The sequence below is a fragment of the Podarcis melisellensis genome (genome assembly GCF_964234715.1).
Source record: "Podarcis melisellensis genome assembly, chromosome: 6".
NCBI lineage: Eukaryota > Metazoa > Chordata > Lepidosauria > Squamata > Lacertidae > Podarcis > Podarcis melisellensis.
In genome coordinates, this window is record NC_138538.1 from 307,669 (window position 1) to 327,609 (window position 19,941).

Consider the following 19,941-nt stretch of genomic DNA (forward strand, 5'->3'; position numbering starts at 1 on the left):
ATATTGGACGATAAATAATTCATCTTTCTGCCAAACATTTGATTAAAAGAAGCCAATTCCTTTTGCGCTTGTCAAGGGGCACGAAATCCATTTCGTGTTTTAATCTGTCCTTTTCATTCTCTGAATATTTTAGCTTCCTCTTGGACAGCCTTTGTCCCCTTTCCTGCCTGCCTTCCAAGCCGGGGCTGCTGTGGGCTTCCCTCTGGCTTGCACTGAGTGCTGGAGCTTCTGCTCTTGGTGGCTCACGAGAAGCCCAGTCCGTGGCCCCTCCCTGCAGAATGGGGGGGGGATCGAGGCGAGTGCAAGGGGTTTACCTGCACTAGGCGCTGCAACAAGGAGGGGAGGGGAGAGGTGGGGTGGGGGCCACATTTTGGCTTCGCGCAGGGAGCTGCTGAAATCTTGATGCCACTGGGGGGAGCATAGGAACCTAGGCAGAGCCTGCAGGATGAGGCCAAGGGTTGGACATCCATGTCTCACAGGAGCCTGTGGGGAAACCTGCAAGTGGAATTTGAGCCCCAGAGCAGTTCTGGCTGGAGGCAGCGATGCTTCTGAACGCCAGCTGTTGGGAACCCCAGGGGGGCAGAAAGTGCTCTTGCGCCCGGGTCCTCCTGGTGGGTGTCCCATGGGGGCAACTGAGAGAAAAGGAAGCTGGACAGGACAGGCCACTGGCCTGCTCTGGACGGGGGCCTCTTCCATTCGCAAGTCTTCGCTTTGTATGGCCAGCTCCTTCCTACACACAAAACACACCTTCCGGTACCTGAGGAGCTGTCCTATGGAGCAAGCTTGTTTTCTGCCACTTTGGACTCCTGCATTGCGGATGGTCCTTCGGTCCCTTCCATCTCTGCAATTCCATGACTGTACGATTATTCAGTGGATTCAATTTACAATGGAGGAGATTCCGTCTCAACCTCAGGAAGGGCTTTCTGAGGGCAAGAGCTCTTCAGCTGGGGAATGGGCTCCATCGGAAGGTGGAGGACTCTCCTCTCCTGAAGGCTTCAAAGCAGAGGTTGGGGGGCCACTTGTGGTTCCTGTGGTGCAGAGACCCCTTTCTGGAATTCTCTTTTTGTGGTTCGCAGGCCCCTTCCTGGCAGGCCAGGGAGAGTGTGGCCTCGGGAGAGTTTTGAGGGCCAGACCGAGAAGCCGGGGGGGGGGGAAGCTGTATTTGCCCCCCGCCTTCTGAGGTGCCCCCTTTGCCCGGTCCCCCTCCTTCCTGGAAAGTTTCTCCCACTTCGTAGGACAAAGAGTGTACAGGTGACTCTTCTCTCTCCTCTGCCTCCTGCCCAAGTTTACGTCTTTAAAGGCCAATTAAAGTATTGTATCCGTGTAGCTGAAGCATGAAAATTCCCTATTTGGAGAAGAATTATTGCCGAGCGAGACGGTTCTGGCTCTAAAAGCTCTTTTCCCCCCAGGGAGACACCGAGATTTTCTTTTGCAATTAAAAATTTCTTTGAAACTCGGACCAAAGAAGATCTGAAAAAGAAATATTGTGAGTTGGAAATACGTTCCCCAAACAGTGGCTGTGTGAGAGATTTAACAAACACCTCCTGCTTCTTCTCCCCCTGTGACCAGGAGGGGTCTCTTCCCCAGCTGCGGGGGGCACCCTCCTCCCCTGCTTCCTTACTTGGGGGCCATCAAAGCCCCGATAATTAACTTACTTGGCATTAAGGCAACTTGCCTGGCAAGGAGGGAGGGAGGACGGACTCTGGCTCGGCATCTTTCAGCAAGGAGAAGCAGTGGGACCAGGTGGGGGGGGGGCTCCTTGGAAGGGGCTTTATCCCACCTCTTGGTCTGTTCCAACCCAGCTGAGGAGAAAAGCTTTGGAGGAGGAGGAGGCCCCCTGCCGAGAAAATAATTCCAAGGAGCCGGAGAAAGGAAGCTGGAGATTTACTTCAAGGACAGGAGAGATTACACTTTTAATAAGTACAATGGGCTTTTTTGGTCCCTTTTATTATTAAAACTGCAGTTTCCATGCGATTAGCGGAGGGGTCTTTGTTCTTTGCTGCTTCCGCCTGGTCCCTGGACAAAGACTTTTGGGGGGAGGCAGTAATAAGGGAGGGGGGTCAGGGAGGAGTGAGCCCCTCTGCCTCCCCTTGGCCATGCATGTTTGGCACTCAACCCTCCTGCTGGCAAGTCATGTCAGAGGGTTCGACTTGCTGAATCCTAGAGCTGAAAGGGACCCCCAGGGGTCATCTAGTCCAACCCCTGCCATTCAGGAATCTTCACTAAAGCATCCAAGACAGATGGCCACCCAACCTCTGCTTCAAAGCCTCCAAGGAAGGAGAGTCTACAGAATTTCCTTTCTCATTTGGGTCCTCCCTTCTGGAGCAGGAGAAAACAAGCTTGCTCCATCCTCTCTGCGGCAGCCCTTGAGATGTTTGCATGTGGCTCCCCTGTCGCTTCTCAGTCTCCTCTTTCCCACCTCCCTCAACCATTCCTCATCAGGCGTGGATTCCAGGCCCTGGGTCTCCCTCTTCTGCACCCCTTCCAGGCTCTCTTCTGAGCTGTTTCAAAGGCAGGAAACATCCCTTTGCCTGCTGCCTCCTAGGCAGGAGTTGTTATTTTGAGCCCAGCCCCTTGCAGGAGTCCACAGCCAGGCTTAGCTCCCCACATCTATAGTTGGGGGTGTTATTTTGGGGGGTGGGTGGCTTGCCCAGCAAGACTGGGCAGTAGATGAGCAGTTCCTCACCTGCTCTGGAGTGGGTGGGCAGGGAATGTGCCAGGTTGCATTTCGAAGGAGGAGTTTAAGCAGAGCCCAGGTGGCACCTGTCAGGGGTTCTTGAGCTGCAATTCCTGCAATCCAGGGGGCTGGACTGGATGAGCCCGGGGGTCCCTTCCAACTGGTCCTTGCCAGAGGCTTGGTCAGCTCCTTTCAGTTTGGCCCTTTCAGTATATGCTGAAGGATCTGGGTTCAAGGCCCCTTTCCTCCGCTGGCCTCCCTGCTCCCCGGGTGTGTTTGTGATGTTTGTAGCATTTGTGGCTCCGTCTCCTCGCAGGAGGCAGGAGAGAAATTGAATTCCACCCCAGCGGAAGCGTCCGCCTTGCTGCCTGCGCAGGTGCTTTGAGGTGGCAAGTGATAATAAAGTTTCCCAAGGACTTTGCCTTGGTAACGGCGCCGGCGCCTGCCTAGCAGATCCCGGGAAATGAATTCCGGCCTGCGTGTCCTGCCCCCCCCGCCCTCCCCGAGGAAGGGGAGAGTTAAGTGGAATTGAATCTTGTTTAAGGAGAGGAGACACAGTTACATGGCACTGCAATTTGCTGCGCTGTTGACAATCTGAGAGAGGAATTTGCCGCTGGAATAATACAGGCTCCTTGGCCCATCGCGGCGAGATCTGTCGGCGGCCGGCCTCTCTGCGCCGGGCTGCCTCCCCGAGATGAGATGCCAGGCAGGTGGTCTTGCTGAGGCATTAAGTGGGATAGAGTGCTGTGATCCCGCACTAATGCACTGGAGGAAAACAGAGTCCAGGGGAAGCCACACTTCTTCCGCAGGGGCCGGAGAAACATGGAGAGTGGCAGGCAGGGTCCCTCCTGAGGTCTCGGCTGGCAAATCCAGGAGGGTGGGGGGGGGGAGGGCTGGCGAGAGCTCTGCTCTGGAGGCAGCCGGGCTTCTGAATTCCAGCCGTGGGAAACTGGAGGAGGGGAGAGTTTCTCTTGCGCTCAGGTCCCGCTTGCAGGTTTCCCATAGTGGGTGTCTGGTGGGCTGGGTGGGCCTCATCCAGCAGCCTCCTTTCATGTTCTTAGGGAAACCTCAGAAGGAGAGAGGGCTCCTGTGCTCGGATCTTGTGTTTGGGCTTCCCTTTGAGGCATCTGGTTGGCCCCTGGGAGAAGAGGATGCTGATCTAGGTGGGCCTGATCCGGCAGGCTCTTCTCGTTTTCTTGTGGGGAGTGTGTGGGGTTGGCAGAGGCTGAGGGAGTCTCCTGGGCCCCTCAATGCCACCCTGGAGGAACTGCAGGGACTGGGGGGGGGGGCTGTGTTGGCATTCCTTGCCCGCAGCCTCCCCAGGTGCCCAAAGGTCATTTGTGCTCTCTCTGTGTGTGTGAGTGTCTAGGGGCCTCTGTGGCTGCCGCCTATCCTGCCGGGCCTTGCCAGCGCAGGCTTCCCAGCATCCCTCTGGTGTGCCCCCCCCGTCCCACGCGCCAGATGAGCAGGTGGTGTCTCCCCTCCGATTGCCGGCCGCCGCATTTGTGAAATGAAATAAATATTGACACGGACGGGATGCTATTCAATTTGTCCTGATCACTGGGCTGCGGTGAGTTCTGACAGGGCAGAGTGTAAAACATAAGCTCAGGATGTAATTTCTACTGTCAACATGATGTACAGTACAGCTCTGCCAAACACACACTGACGAGAGCAGAGCGGGAGGAGGGGGAGGGAGGGAGGGAGGGGGGAGCACGTGGGGGGGGCTGGCGCTGTGGAGTGCATGGAGTCCCTCCCTCTCACCTGCCTAGCCCAGGAGTCCCTTGGTGCTTTGGCTGCCAACTGCTGGGCTGGGGCCTGGATCCAGAGACCCTCTGCCCTCTTTGGAGTGGGGTGGGGGGTGAGAGGAGAGAGGGGGAGCGGCCCACCCCCATCCCGCTGGCAGGGTCACTTTACGGAGGAGATGGCTGAGCACAAAAGGCAGCCGGGAGGAGGGGGAAGGATTCTGGAGGCAGGTTGGCGTTCCCACAGCAACCGTTGCCTGGCCCTCCACGTGTGGGTGGGGGACACGGCGGGAGGGAGCCGTTGTTGTGATGATGGGTGTTTGTGCGCCTGTCTTATCCGTGGAGAGAGGGGGCTGCCCGCCCGCCTCCTAGCTCCATGGGGCGCTTGCCTCGACACCTTGGACTGAGCCCCACTGCACATTGGGGGGCAGAGCCCTCTGTGGCTGGCACCCTGCTCCTTCCCATGGGGGGTGTGCAGAGAACAGGGTGTGCTGGCCCAGGAGTCTTCCCCCCCCTTGGAGAAGGGTGCCCCCTGCCTGCTCTGCCTGGCTAGGTTTTGGGGGTGCCTCTCTCTTCCCTCCACCCAGGTTCCCTTAGCAATTGGGGAGGGGGATGCATTGGGAGGGGGAGAGCAACAGGCTGCTGAGAGAGAGGCCAGAGCAGCCCACGTAATCCTGGCCACGGAGAGCGCCAGCCGTGGAGAGTGGGCTGCCGATGAGAGACACAGATTAGATTTATTCAGTTTATGCATCCCTCTACACAAAAGGAGTCCCCAAGCTGAGAGGGAAAGCAGTGGGCAACGCACAACAGAAATTCCTTGGAACAAACAAACAAAAATCCTGGTCCGCCAAACTGGCCCAAGTCACGGGTGTCGGGGGGGGGGGAGAGTGGGGGCCTGGGAAGGAGAGGCAGCCATGGGAACTCACCTGCCAGGGAAGCAGAACCCTCTGTGAGTCACTCTTGTTTTCTTTTCTTCCTGCCTTTGCCCCTCTTCCGTCTCAGAGCCCAAGGTGGCATTCCCAGGGGTGCCAACCAGATGCCCACTGGGCACCAATCACACCTGCAGAGCCCTCTAGCTTTGGCACGTGGCCTCCTGGGCCCCTTCAGACCCCCCCTTGGGTCTCTCTCTTCCTCCAAGTCCCGGGGGGGGGTGGAGGAGGGGCAGAAGCCAGTGGAGCTCTTGCTGACCTGAGCTGGCTAAGGGGTGGGTGGTTCCAAGGACAGGTGGGTCCTCATCTCTCCATGCTCTTCAGATCTCAAGTCTACATTTGGGAAGATTGTAATATTTGCAGATTGCTTCCCGGCACCCACACGCATTGACTTCTGCCAACCTTCCTCTGCTGCTTTTCAGCCCCAGCTCAGCAACCGCCAGCGCTGTTGGGGTGGCGCTGCCCGCCAGTGCCCAGCACCCGCCCTCTTCTTTTGTTCCCCAGGCCGGCCACTTGGTGCCCACAGCACTTTGACCAAGGTCTGCATTCTGGCACCATAGTTCTCACCAGAGCCTTTCTTGGGTTAAAAATCAATAAACCTTGATACAAAAAAATTAAAAACTGCTTAAGAATGCAGAGTAAAAACAGGAAGACGGGAGCCAGTCTGGCCCCTCTTGTGGGAGGGAGAGATCGGTAACTGGGGCTCTGCCACCAAGAAGCCCCCCCCCATCTCATCCCACTATCTTCCAGATGATGGGCAGGTTCCTGGGAATGAGGTTGTCCTTCCTAGATCTCAGCCTTAAGGCATTTAGGGCTTTATAGCCCGACTGCACGGCCTGCCGATGAGCTATTGGGCCCAATTCAAAGTCTTGCCTCTCCCTATACGAATAGACCTGGATCCTGCCGTCATCCTCTGAGGACCTTCTTTGTGTTCCTCCTCCCTGTGAAGTCTGGAGGGTGGCAACGCAAGGATGGCCTTTTTTGTGGTGGCTCCTCTGTGTGGAACGCCCTTCCCAGGGAGGTTCATTACATATCTTTAGGCACCAGGCAAAAATGTTCCTCTTCTCCCAGACCTTTGGCTAATTGAACCCTAACCCTTAAAACTGCATGGTGTTGTGGGGTTTTTTTGGGGGGGAGGGTGGTTTTTGTAGCTATGTTATCTATTTTTGTGCTTTGATATAATAAACTGCCTGGTGTTGGACTTATCCTTGCAGAAGCCATGCTGGTTTTTCCTCAGCAAAGCTTGTTCTTCCATGGGCTTGGCAATTATGTGTTTAGTCAATCTTTCCGCCTGTTTTCCTAGAATAGAAGTCAAAGTTAACCAGCCAATAATTTCCTGGATCCCTTTTCTAAAAATGTATTTCTTGTGGACTCTGCCTGTGACTTTGGCTAGGCTGCTGCTGCTGCCGTTCAGAGTCTGCTGCCTTTCTCTGCAGCCTCACTTTCCTCCCTCCTCAGCTAGGGTGCGCTTTTTGACAGGGAGGTGTGAGGGTGGTTCTGGGCGAGCGGCCCTGGCATTTTGTGCCTGCCACCTGCCCTGTGCAAGAGAGCAAGAGTGCCAGCCCAGGCAGACAGCTGCAGAGGCCTCTTGGGCAAGCTGCTGCTGCCATCAGGTCCACTGAGTCGCACTCTGGGGCTGGAACAAAGGGGCTTCCAAGCAGCCCCCTTTGTGGGGATGGGGGGCAGAAGCTTCCTGCAGTCCCTTAGGGGTGTTTTTTTAGGGATTTTGTTGTTGAAATCAAGGTTTAATTTTGGAGTTGTTAGTTTTGCAGTTATGGATATTATTTTTTTGAATCTATCTTTAGGTCTTATTATGATGACATAAATGGGGATTATTTTGTTCAGATATGTTTTTATTGTTGTAGTTTTGTAGTAATGGGAATCATTTTATGTCGTGAGCCGCCTTCAGTCTGGTTTTAACTGAGGAAAGGGGGCCTGCAGATGAACGAGGATGGCAGTGACGGGGAGGTGGTGGGGCTGGCACTGCCCCGGGGGCCATGTATGCCCTGCTCTGCCTTTGTAAGATCTCCGTTGTGGCAGCAGCAGCTTCACTTGGGAACTCCCTGCCTGTTGACAACACATCCAAGCAGCCGCCTTTCTTCTTCTCTTTGGGGCCAGATGAAAACGTTCTTGTTTCAAAAGCAGATGTGAACTTTAACCTGTTCTAACTGCTGTATGTTTTATTAAAGCATGGCTGCAAAATTGCTTGAGTTTCTTCTTTTATCTTTTTGTAAACCACTTCAAGGTTTTGTATTGTTTCAAAAAAAACCCAGGTGGTGCGTAAATTTTATGAAATAAAATAAATGAATTGCTGTGTGTGTGACTGTGTGTTCCTCTCTCCTCGATTCCCAGCGGCCTCTCGCAACTGACAAGTCCCCATAAATGCCGCCCAAACCCGTTATGGAGGGAATATATTGTGTGCTGTGGGGTGTGCCGCTGGTGGCGCGAGAGACTTGCCCATGTGTGGGGCTGCTGGGAGCGCTGGGCTGCCTCAGGGTAGCAGTGTCTGGAGAGCGGAGAATTCCCTGGTTTTATTTTATTTTTAAGAAGTGAGGCTGCGGCCTGCTTCCCTGCAGGGATGCAAAGGATAAGGGGCAGGCAGGCAGGATTCCTTCCAGAGCCGTGCGCAGATTCCTCATGTTGTCCTGCCCCACAGCCAACCTGTGGGTCGCCCTCTGGCTACTGGTGGGTCTTACAGGCATCCTGTTCAAATGGCACGATGGCCCTCGATCCTGGCATGGCGGGGGGGGGGTCTCCTTTGTCTATTCCCCCGGAGAGTCTCCCGAGGGACTTCTGTGGCCATCAGACCACAACTGACAGCCGGACAGCTGGACGTTTGTGGACTTGGCTTCAGTTGGGCATGCAATTGAAACCTTGTGGCCTGACGGGTCCCTGCAAGGCCCCCACGTCTGGGACTGCAGGTCACGGTTTCACTTCTTCACCCGCCTGGCAATGTGAGGAGGGGGTTGTGCCTTCAGAGGGTCTCGGAGTCGTTGCAGGACAGGTGGCTCCAGACCTGGCAGGGGTGTGGGGGGGTCTGTGGGGGGAACTGAGGCAGGCAAGAGCACAATCCTGCTGCCAGGAGCACCCGCATCCATCAGCCCCTCTCCTCACCTGGAGGGGAGGGGAAGGGCAGAGTCGCCCCCGCAAGCCCCTCACTCACCACCCCTTTTTCTCTCTCCCAGGTCCCTGGGGATGGACGCCAACCTCGCCTGCCAGCCTCTTTGACCAAGCAGAGGACAGAGGGCATTGCCAGCAGCTGCTGCTTGGGATGGGCCCCAATGGCAGGATCTGGAGCCACGACACCTTGGCGGAAACGGGACCTGCCAGATCCTTCGCCCTGATCCGCCGCGCACCAGCCACCACCTGACCACACCGGGTGCTCCCAGCGAGTTGGGTGCCCGAGGACCTTTTTGGAAACTGAGCTGCTGGGGCCCACCAGCCCCCCTGGGTGCTCAAGAAGCAGGCAGCTGGTTCTTGTGCTAGACTCACCTAGGGCGAGCGGAGCCAGCAAGAGGCGCCTGGGTGTACACAGACTTCAGGAGGAGCAGGATTGGGCCAGCCTCAGAGGGTCCCTTCTGCACCAGGAGAGGCCCCTTGTGTGGGTGCTGCGCCCAGCATGGGGCAGGCCCCATCCTCACGTTGTCCTGATGCCTGACTCTCCTGGTCCTGGACAGCTGATCCTGCCGGGAGGGAGGGGGGCTGCTGGGACTGGGGCAGGCATGTGATCCTCGCCCGCTCTCTTCCCGAGGATGCCGAGACTGCTGCCCCCCACGGACGGCTGACCCACAGCCTGTGGCTGCCCCCTCCCTCTGCAGAGGATGCCCACCTCCTGCCTCTTAGCTGCCAGGGCTCTGTGGTGATGGCTTCCCGAGACTCCTTCTGGATCCGACCGCTGCTGCTGCTGCTTCTGTGGGGCCTGGGCTGCTGCCCTGCGGGGGTCGTGTCCATGCACATGGAGCCTGGGGGCTCCGGCCCAGAAGAGTCCGGGGATGGGGGGCTGCCGGGCAGCGGGCGCGTGAAGAGAGGCTGGGTCTGGAACCAGTTCTTCGTGGTGGAAGAGTACACCGGCACGGAACCACTGTACGTGGGGAAGGTAAAGGCAGCCGGGTCGTGGCGGGCGGGGGGCAGGGGCCGTCTGCTCGGTAAAGAGGGAGGGGCTCCCCGCCTTCCCCAGGGCTGGGAACATGGGGCTGCTTAGAATCATAAATGGGAGAGTGGGAAGGGACCACCAAGGGTCCTCTAGTCCACCCCTGCAAGGCAGGGATCTCAACTAGAAGGTCCCTGACAGATGGCTCTCCGGCCTCTGCTTAAAAGTCTCCAAGGAAGGAGAGTTCCCCCCCCCCCCGGGAGATGGATCCACTGTCAAACAGCCGCATGCACATGGGCAGCGTGAAACCCTTCTAAGGCTGCCTCTCCCTCCTCCTGCCGTGGGTCCTCTGAGCTGACCTGGAAAGTTGGCTGGGACATGCCTGGGCATTAAGTTTGGATCGGTGCCTCCTCGCCTCGCCTCCCCCGGCAGGACGCTCTCTCCTGCCCCCCCCCCCCACTGCTGATGCCGCTGCCGTTCCAGTTAATTCACGGCTCCCCTGGGGAGCGACTCGAAGCATCAGGCCTTGGCGAATTCCAGAGGTAGCCTAGCAACAGCCTCCTTTCCAAAATGAACTCTGGGAACCTAAAACTAACCCATTTTACAGCCCCTTTGCACGCTGCTTGCCACAGCGGCTGCCAGCGCCAAGGAAACGGCAGGCGGGCTGCGCAGAGAAGCGGCTTCTCCCTCGGAGGGAGCGTCTGGGCCCTGGTGCCTCCTTGCCCTGTGGGCATCGCCGCCGGGCGCTTCCCCTTACCCCTTACCCCCTACCCCTTACCCCCTTGGCACGGCGTCTCTGCCAGCGCCGCCTCCTGCTTCTCTGCCCTGGCTCTCCCTGCGCCTCCTGCCCGCTCGTCCGCCCGCCCCTTGCCCAGACGCGCCAGTCAGGACCAATAACATTTTCATAAAATCTGGGTACTTGAGCTAATCCTTTTTCTGAAGTGTAATTTCCCCCGAGGCCCCTGTCAGTTTGATGTGGATTTCCGTGGTTTTTTTTAAATAATAAAAAATAGAATTATGGGGTCAGCATGAGTTACAAACTTGTGCCTGTGGACAGATCTATTTTAGATAGAGGAGGGGATTAAAGGGGGAAAAACAGATTTAATTAAGTTGCTAATATTTAAAGGAAATTGATGAACTTGGGCTTTATGAGTTGGAGCAAACACCAGAAGCGCCTTCATTAAGGGCGAGTTCTTATTTGATTTCCTTTCTTCCACCGTCCCAGAGTCGTTTTTTATTTGTGTATCTGTGCTTTCTGTTTAATCGTTTTAATAAGGAAAATGCACCTCTGCTCACATTTAATTTTGATTTAATTAGTAGGAGGTAATTAATGGCCTCGTAAAATCCCAGATTTCTGGCCCTTTAGGGCAAGGAAACAATTTCCCTTTTTAACAGACGGAGGAGATGAAAGGCTTTTGTCTCTTTTCCAAAACCCTCTTCAAGCCCCTTTCCCAGGGCTGGCGCCTGGGTTTCTCTGCCCTTCCACTCAGTGCCCCCCTTCCTTCCCCGGATGCTGAGCTGGGCTTCTCTGCTGCCCACAGGTGGACCTGGGAGCCAAAGATGGGGAGGGGGTGGCAGTAGGGTCACATCTGCTCCCCCCCAAATGATCACACTTATCCCCACTCCCCCCCACTCCCCTTCAGCTGCTTTACTTTGGAGCAATTCTTTTTAAAAATCCCCTCCGTGGGTGTCTGCTGACACCCTTGTTAGCCCCCCCCCCATGTGTGAAAGGCTCCAACTAGGGAGGAGGAGGAGGAAGAGGCTTCAGGGCTGACACAGCAGTTGACCCCCAACTTCTGTCCAGAAGACAGATTCCTCCTGGGGAGCTCAGTCCTTGGGGGGGGGGGCGCCTGTGGCTCATAGCTGTGGCAAGTCCATTGCACGGTTGGCACAGAGTTGACCTTGTAGAGTCAACGTTTGCTTGCGCCTCCGCATTTATTTCCTCTGCAAACTGACTTGAAGACTCCCCTCCTGTCACAAGCTGGGGGGGGGGGGCAGACCCTGCTGGGAGCTCCAGGCGACCCCTTTCTGCAGGCTTGGGGAAGTGGCAGCAGGGATCTGCTCTTTGCAGAGCCAAAAAGCAAGCGATGGAAAGGTCACGGAGGTGGGAACGCAGGGAGGTGGTCGTCCCCCCTGCCTGATTTGAGGCAGGGGGTGGGCAGCGCAGTTGCTCGCCTTCCATCTTTGCCAGGCAACCGGGCGCAGGTGGCTGCCTGCCGTGGGTGTGGCTGTCTCTGAGGTCCTTCTGGGGATGCTCTCCGAATAGTTTGGCCCTGAGGCTGGTTTCCCCTCCCCAGCGAGGTAAATAGAAACATAAACTGCCCCTAACGAGACAAATCTAACGAGGGCCTCGTAAAACGTGGCAGGTCTGCCATCCCTGCTGGCTGCGGGAGCCGCGTCTGTGTCTGGAGGTGGATTATGGAACTGCAGTTTGGAAGATTGAGTGGGCCATAAACATTTTCATATTTCATTAGCCGATTAATGGACGTCTCCCTTCTCTGGCAACTTTGCTGATTCTCAGCAAAAAATGTTGGGGAGTAAATGAAGGCGTCTGGCGAGGCCTTTCCGGGGGCCCGGCCCGTTATGGATGGTCCCAATTAACGCCTCTGCCGTGCGCCACCGCGCTGGGCTCTGCCCGTCCAGTTACCGTTAATAGATTTCTCATAAGTGGCTGGATTGTAAAAACCTCATAACTCAGTTTAATGCCACCCATAAAATTATCTCCGGACATCTGGCCCAGATTCCAGGCACTCTGGGGCCGAGGGGAGATGCCGGGGACCCTTTCGCTCCCGGGTGGCGCAGATCCCTTCCGCAGGACGGGGGGGGGGGAGAGCTCTGAGCCGGTGACGGTGGGAGCCAAGACCTCCCCCAGCCCCCCTGCCTGGCTCCAGCTTCCCCAAAGGGCCACCAGCTGAGCTGCCCCCCTGAACGTGGGTGTCCTCATCCACTGATCTCAGCTGGAATGTGGAAAGGGGCTCCATGCCCTCTTGAGATTGGGCACTTGACCTTGTTCTTTGCTTGCTCCCTGGCGGCTGAGCAGGGCCAGGCTGGGGCAGAGGCAGCTGCTCAGCCCGGTGGCTCAGGGAGAAGGTAGGTCGGGTGTTTGGCATGCAGAAGGTTTCCGTTTTGATCCCAAACCGTCTCTCGCCTGGCTCTCCTGTGCTGCTCTTTTGCTCTTTGGAGAATTAGTTGGTTTTTTGTGGTTTTTATTTAAAGAATTTAATTGTGCATGGCGCTTCAAAAAAATGTCATTTTTTTTCAACCCTGCCCTGGGGCTGTTTGCTGAAAGGCAGGTACAAAAAAAGGGACAAGTGATTCATCCCTGTTTGTCTGCTTGTTTGATCTTCGGTAGCAGGTAGGGAGGAGGGGGGGGGGCTTTTTTGCCTGAGACGCTGGAGAGGGTTGGAAGATTTGGGAGGGAACAAAGAAAAGAGCATAGTTAAAACTGTGGCACTTGCTCCCACCGGAGGCAGCGATGGCCACCGACTCGGAAGGCTTTAAAAGAGGACCAGGGAAATTCGGGGGGGGGGGGAGAGGACTGGGGAGGCTCCTGGCCAGGCTGGCTCAGCCGGCAGCCCTCCTTCTGAATCACTGGAAACCGCAGGAGGGGAGAGTTGCTCTGGGGCTCGGATTCTGATTGCAGTTTCCAAAACTGTCCAGCCGCTGTGAGAACAGGATGCTGGGCTAGACGGCCCATTGGCCTGACCCAGAAGGCTCTTCTCATGTTCTTAGCAGAGCTGCTGCCGGCCAGTGCAGGTGAGCTGCTTTGTGGAGCAAGTCCCCAAGTGTGGCATCTCTGTTCCTCTGGCAGGCAGAGTCCCCTCATCACTGCCCCCTGAGTAAGGGGGCCCTCTTGGAGTGTGGGGGGGCCCTCCTGCTGGCCGCAGGGCCCCCTTTCTAGGCCACAGTGACCGTGTTGGAAGGGGGGCACAGAGATTTGTGGGCACCTGAGCATCTCTGCTTTCCCCACAACGCGCATGGATCTGCTCCTCATTCCTTTTCGCTCCTCGCCAAGGAAAAGGCCCCTCCCCACTTTCCCTGGGACCTCTGAGGTGGCCTTTAGGGGAACCCAGCCCAGAGCGTGGGGTCCCGGCTGTCACTGCGCTAAAGCTGAGCGCCAGAAGAAATTCCGGCAGGGATCAAAGTCAGACAAGCTTGTTCAGCCTCTGAGCTCATTAGGAGTCCTATGAAGCAGCCGGGAAAAGGGCTGGTGGCAGAGGGACCCCAGATAATCCAGCAACCGGGACCCCAAACCTGTGTTTGAGGTGGAGTGGGGGGGGGATGCTCCTGCTAGTTACTTTCCTTTTTGAAGTATTTTTTTAAATTTGATTTTCAAAAAGAAAGAAAGAAAGAAAAAGAACAGAAAAGAAAAATAATTGCATCAAAATATCATACACATTCACGTATCAAGATAACTTTGAATCTCCTGACTTCTCCCCACCCCACCCCATCCATGGTTCCTCTTAATTCTGTTTTCATCTGCATATCAATACTTTCCCCAATTTTTCATCTTCCTAAATTATCTGTAGTGTCTATTACATTACAAGTGTATTTAGAATCCTGCTAATGTTTTGACCTGTTTGCAATGAGTTTGTAGATACATTATAAACATTTCCCATTCTTTTTAAAATCTCTTGTCTTCTTGGTTCCTGAGCTTCCCAGTTAATTTTGCCATTTTGGCAGAGTCCATCCACTTGGTTGGCCATTCTTCTCTGGTGGGGGCTGTCTCTCCCTTCCATCTCTGGGCTAGCAACTTCCGAGCGGCCGTTGTAGCATACAGGAACAGTTTCCTCTGATCTTTTGGAATCTCGGTACCTATAATTCCTAGTAAAAAAGCTTCTGGTTTTTTAAACAAAGGTTAATTTTTTTAAATAAAACATTTCGTTATATATCATTTCCCAGAATTTTTTAATTCCATTACAATTCCAGGTACCTGCTCGTTACTTTCCAAGCCCCCTCCCTCCAAAAAGACGGGCTTGAGGTGGTGGGGTTTCCACCAGTGGCTCTGGGCAAGCCTGGGGAGCTCCTCTTTCCTGGTTGGCAGGATCCTGGCCACTGCCCAGGGCCTCCCAGCAGAATCCGATCCTGGTCCCCAGAGCCGCCTTCCCAGGCCCTGCTCCAGGTTGCCCAAGGGGGCATACATGGCTCCCTGCCCTTTGGCCGCACAACAACCCTGTGAGGTGGGAGGGGCCAAGAGGCTGTGTGAACTTGATGGCTGAGCGGGGATTCAAACTCAGGCCTTTCCCAGGCTCTGGTCTGACACCCTTAAGCTCTGTGCCATGATGGCTCTCAGTCAAAAGAGAGGCAGAGTCACTCCAGCAATTTCTCACTTGGTGAAGGTGACGATGGGGTCAACAGGGTCACGTTCAGCTGCTGCCCCCTAGACGGCAGACCCACATATGTCGGAGCCAAGGGCCTGGCCATTGGGAGCTGCTGCCACTGTGAAATTGCCACATGCCAAGGCAGGCCGCTGGGTCCATCTATCTCAGTATTGGCTGCATTGACTGGCAGCAATGGCAACTCGGAGGCAGGTCTCTCCCAGCGCTCCTTGGAGATGCTGGCGGAGGGATGCTATTTGCCCTCAAAATAAAGGAAGCCGCTAGTCCTCATGGTTCTAAGTAAGGGGCTGGTTTGAATGGGAACATGAAAGGCTGCCCGAAACTGGCTGGCAGCAGTAACTCTCCAGGGTTTCCGACAGGGGGCTCCTTCCAGCCCTGCCTGGAGATGCTGCCGGTGGGGCTGACCCCGGGGCGCCTGCTCTCCTCCCTGCTTGTCTCTCCCACACCAACCTCCCCGTCTGGGTTCCCCGCAGATCCACTCGGACTCGGACGAGGGCGACGGCTCCATCAAGTACACCATCTCGGGGGAGGGGGCCGGCACTATCTTCCTGATTGACGAGCTGACGGGCGACATTCACGCCACCGAGCGCCTGGACCGCGAGCAGAAGACCTTCTACACGCTGCGCGCCCAGGCCAGGGACCGCCAGACGGATCGGCTGCTGGAGCCCGAGTCGGAGTTCGTCATCAAGGTACAGGACATCAACGACAGCGAGCCCCGCTTCCTGGGGGGGCCCTACATCGGGAGTGTGGCCGAGCTCTCCCCCATCGGTGAGTCCCTCTGCACGCCACCCCCAACCCCCACCCACTGCCCCCACCCCAGGGTCCCTGCGGAGCAGGCCGGGGGCTCAGGGCTTTCCAAACGCCTGCCCTCCGGTCCTGTGCCCCCCCTCCTCCGAGGGTCCGGCCTCTGCTTGTGAAAGGCCCTTGGGGGGTTTCTTTGCCTCCTCCATGCTGCCCCCTCTGGGGCCTTTTTGCCCTGCTTCCTTCACCCCCAGGCTCCCCCCTTACCCCCCTGCTCCATCTGCAGTTCCTGGCTCCAGGCCATGCAGGGGACGTCCTTTCTGCTGCCTGGGAAATACCCCTTTCCCTTGGGGTGGGGGCTGAGGATTTGTCAGAATCGTAGAACTCTTGAGTCGGATGGGACCTCCTTTGTCATCTAGTCCAACCCCCTGCAATGCAGGAACTGCAACTGAAAAGCATCCCTGAAGTACAGCAGTTTCTCCAAACATTTAGGGGGAAGTTCCTCTCTTGCCATTTGAACTTGCCGCACCAGCCTTTGCCACCTGGCGCCCTGCTGAGTGGTGCTGAGTGGTGCTGGGCTGCAACTCACAAGGTTGGGCCATTTGAGCAAAACTGTTTGGGGCCGACGAGACGTGAGATTTTGTTGCATGGGCATCCCTTGCGTTGCAAGGTGGTTTAGAGGTCACAGAGCTGTGGGGTGAGGGGGTGAGACCTACTCTGGATCGGGGCACTGTGTCGGGGTGGCTGGGGCTCTTTAACCCTTTCAGCCACCCAGGGTCCCAACTGGAAGCAACCTTACGCACGGCTCCCTGGGCTCTTTGCTACCTGCTCAGGTTCAAGTCCCTCAGGAACTGGGGCGCAAGACCCCTCATGAACCAAAGAGAGGAGTCGCTCTTCGTGGCTCAGAGGCACAGGTCATGTCCGCCATGACGCAGACCATACTATGTGGCCAATTCTGTGCACTCCCTTCCTTTTTCTATGATTTTTTAAAATTAATTCTTCAACAAAGATAACAAAAATAAAAAACAAGCAGCAACAGAAATTTATACATAAAAGCAATATCAAATCCATAAAATAGAATTCTCCGAATCCCGTGACTTCCCTCCCCCACCTCCCCAGGTTCCTTAATTTTCTTTTTCAACTGCATATCATTTCAACTCCAAATTATTTTTCTACCTCAAATTTCTTACCCTATTTCTAAAATTACAAGTGTACTTAAAAGCCTATCCAATGTATTAACCTGTTTACAATACTTTTGTAAATACATAATCAACATTCCCCCTTCCAGTGGGGGACAGACGGGCCTCTCTCTCCCGGCTGAACTTCCAGCACTTCCAGAATCTGTTTTCCTTTTACTCCAATGGGCTTTTATACAGAATCCAGATTTTATTGTTTTAACTCTTTTTCGGTTCCATTGTATCAAGTCTTCCGCCCACCACTTAGAGGCCAAAGGGATTAAGTGGTACCTGAATGGTTGAAGTGAATAACTAAATAAATTTGTAATGGGGGGGTGTGAGGGTAAAGTGGTCGAACTTCTGCTGTGGCATCGAAATGCGGCAAAGCGTTTTGCAGGATCCCTTGGGCTTTGGCGGTGAAATGGTTTTGGGGCTCAGCTGAGATCAGCCCCAGAATCTGTCTCCTGAAATGGAAGGTGGAATCTGTAAATGAAGACGTGGTCCCTGAGCACGTGCAGACTGCCTGCCTTGCTCCTCTGAGCCCCCACCGCCTGCCTTCCCCACCCTCCTTGCTTAAGGAGCTGAGCTGCAGAGAGAAGCTGGGGGGGGGCAGGGTTGAGCCCCGGCACTTATTTCTGGAGAGGGGCTGTGAGCCCCCTTGGCCCTCCCTGGGCGGGTGAGAGAGAGAAGGCAGGCTGTGTGTTTGGGGAGGGAAAGAGCTGCTTGGTCCTGGGGGGGGGGGGAGATATTAGCGGAGGCTCTGATTATTTGAAAATCGCTCACAATTATGGGGTGCCTGATCAGGAGCTGATGGAAACAAGGCATATCAAAGGCGGCGGCGCCTGTGCCAAATTGCAGATCACAGGCAGGAAGAGACGCTCTTTCCCTACATGAAAGGAGGCGATTCCTGCAAATTAAAAGGCTCAGAAGTTAAAAGCAGAGCGAAGGGTTTGGAGCGGCAGCTACGTGCCTTGGCGGCGCAATGGGCGTCCTGGGAGGCTTGCGTGCGGACGCCAGACACGCTCCGCGGCGGAGGAGCCCCAGGCCCTTGTCAGAAGCGCTCAGACCTTCCTCCTCCTCCTCCTCCTCCTCTGCTGCGGAGGCAGAAACAGAGGCTCCTTCTGGCATCTCTGAGCAGGGAATGGGCATGGGGGGGAGCAGGGTGACTGGCACCCGTCTCCAGGGCGCCTCCTTCGCACCCGGGTCGCGTGTCTTGTTCTTTCCCTTCCTCCCCCCCCCCACATCATTTTGGGTCAGGCTCCAGGTATCCCGGGTGCACCAAGAATGGCTTTCGAACTGTCACCTTCCACATGCCGCTCCTGCGTAAGACACTGTGGCTCAGCAATTTGAGCTCCAAACTGGGGGAGACCTGGGTTCGAATCCCCACTCAACCCTGGGGGGGCTGTCATTGCCTTCTCTCAGCCTAACCTACCTTACAGGGATGTTGTGGGGTTGAAATGTGTGCGTGGGGGAGATAGTGACATGTGCTACTTTGAGCTGCTTGGAGAAAAAAGAAGGGTGTAAATGTGCCCAGGCTCAGGGGGCCAGGATTTCAGGAGGGGCTGCCACTGCCACCTCCCCCCCATCCTTCCTACCAGGAGGACTTGGGCAGCAGCGGGCGAGGTGGGGGGGTCTTGGCTGAAACCTCTCGGCTGGGATTGTGAGCTCACGCTGGGGGTCCTGAGCTGGGGGTGGGGGGGTCTTTCAATCTGGGGTTCAGCTTCCCTCTGCCCTCCCTGCTGAGTTGCCCCACCCCCCCGTGCTTCTTGGGCGGCCGCAAGCTTCCTCCACCAGCTTAGAGAGGCGATTTGGCGGCTGGGGGTCAAGACTTGTCCTGATTATCATTGCAGAGGGAATTGGTTAATCTCCTGCAGGGAGGGGGGCCCTGCCCATCTCCCTCCCTCCCTCCTTTCCTAGAGCTGATTTGCTTGCTTGGCCAAGGCTGGGGTGGGGGAGGAGTGGGGGGAAGGTGCTGTCATGAGTCCCAGGACCTTCCGCTGTGGCTCCAGCAAGCCCAAAGCCCAGCCAAGAGGGACAGATGGCTGTCTGGGGAATGCCAAGCTCTGCCAGCATGAATCCTCCCCCTTTCCTGGGAGAGCGTTGGCATTCCAGGCTCCTTCTGGCCACAGGTGTTCCTAGGACTCTGGCTCAATAATAATAATAATAATAATTTATTATTTATACCCCACCCATCTGGTTTCCCAACCACTCTGGGCGGCTTCCAACAGAATATTAAAAGCACAATCAAACATCAAACATTAAAAACTTCCCTAAACAGGGCTGCTTTCAGATGTCTTCTAAATGTCAGATTATTGTTTATTTCCTTGACATCTGCTGGGAGGGCGTTCCACAGGGCAGGTGCCACCACCGAGAAGGCCCTCTGCCTCGTTCCCGGTAACCTCACTTCTCGCAGGGAGGGAACCGCCAGAAGGCCATCGGAAGTGGACCCCGGTGTCCGGGGTGGAGACGCTCCACTATGAATTGTGCCCAAGGATTAAGACATTCTGGGAGATGATCTATAATGAAATGAAAAAGGTATTTAAATATACCTTCCTGAAGAAACCAGAGACCTTTCTCCTGGGTATGGTCGGCCAACTGGTGCCAAAGGATAGAATTTTTTTAATGTATGCAACAACAGCACCAAGAATACTCATCGCGAAGTATTGGAAGACACAAGATTTACCCATCCGGGAAGAATGGCAGATGAAGTTGATGGACTATATGGAACTGGCGGAAATGACTGGCAGAATCCGAGACCAGGGAGAAGAGTCGGTGGAAGAAGACTGGAAAAAGTTTAAAGACTATTTACAGAAATACTGTAAAATCAATGAATGTTAGGAAAATGTTGGAATGAAGCTATATGGCTTTAGTAGAAATGTTATAAGGAATTAAGTACAAATAGATTATTAATGTATTAAAGGGAAAAAATAAGGTTAGAATGTGTTAAGATAAATTACAGGACAGAAAACAGAGGAAGATGGAAAGGAATTGCTGAAACAGTTAACTGAAGTGGAATACGAAAGGGAGGTGTGAGGAGGTCGTTGAAACAAGTGAATGAAAGATAAGATATTGAAATTATTGGATGTGTCTTAAATTGTTTTTGTTTTGTTAGTTTAATGTCTTAGTGTTAGTGTTACGTAGTGTCTTTGTTTTTGTATTGTATTGTTTTGTTTAATTCTTTTTCTTTTGTAGTGTTTAAACTGTTAATAAATATTATTATTATTTTTTTAAAAATGAATTGTGCTCAG

The 19,941-nt window shown here is 55.0% G+C and overlaps 1 protein-coding gene across 5 annotated transcripts in view; it reads left to right on the forward strand.

The window, feature by feature from the left end:
* The window catches only part of CDH22 (cadherin 22), an 86,915-nt gene that overhangs the window by 19,462 nt on the left and 47,512 nt on the right, over positions 1-19,941 (forward strand). For 3 of the 5 annotated variants that reach the window (XM_081916788.1, XM_081916787.1, XM_081916789.1), the window contains exons 2-3: positions 8,534-9,444; positions 15,251-15,545. In XM_081916788.1, the coding sequence (XP_081772914.1) occupies positions 9,211-9,444; positions 15,251-15,545 (529 nt within the window). In that variant the 5' untranslated portion in view covers positions 8,534-9,210. Of the gene's footprint in view, positions 1-8,533; positions 9,445-15,250; positions 15,546-19,941 lie in introns of those variants that run through there. The other 2 variants (XM_081916790.1, XM_081916791.1) reach the window with 2 other exon arrangements.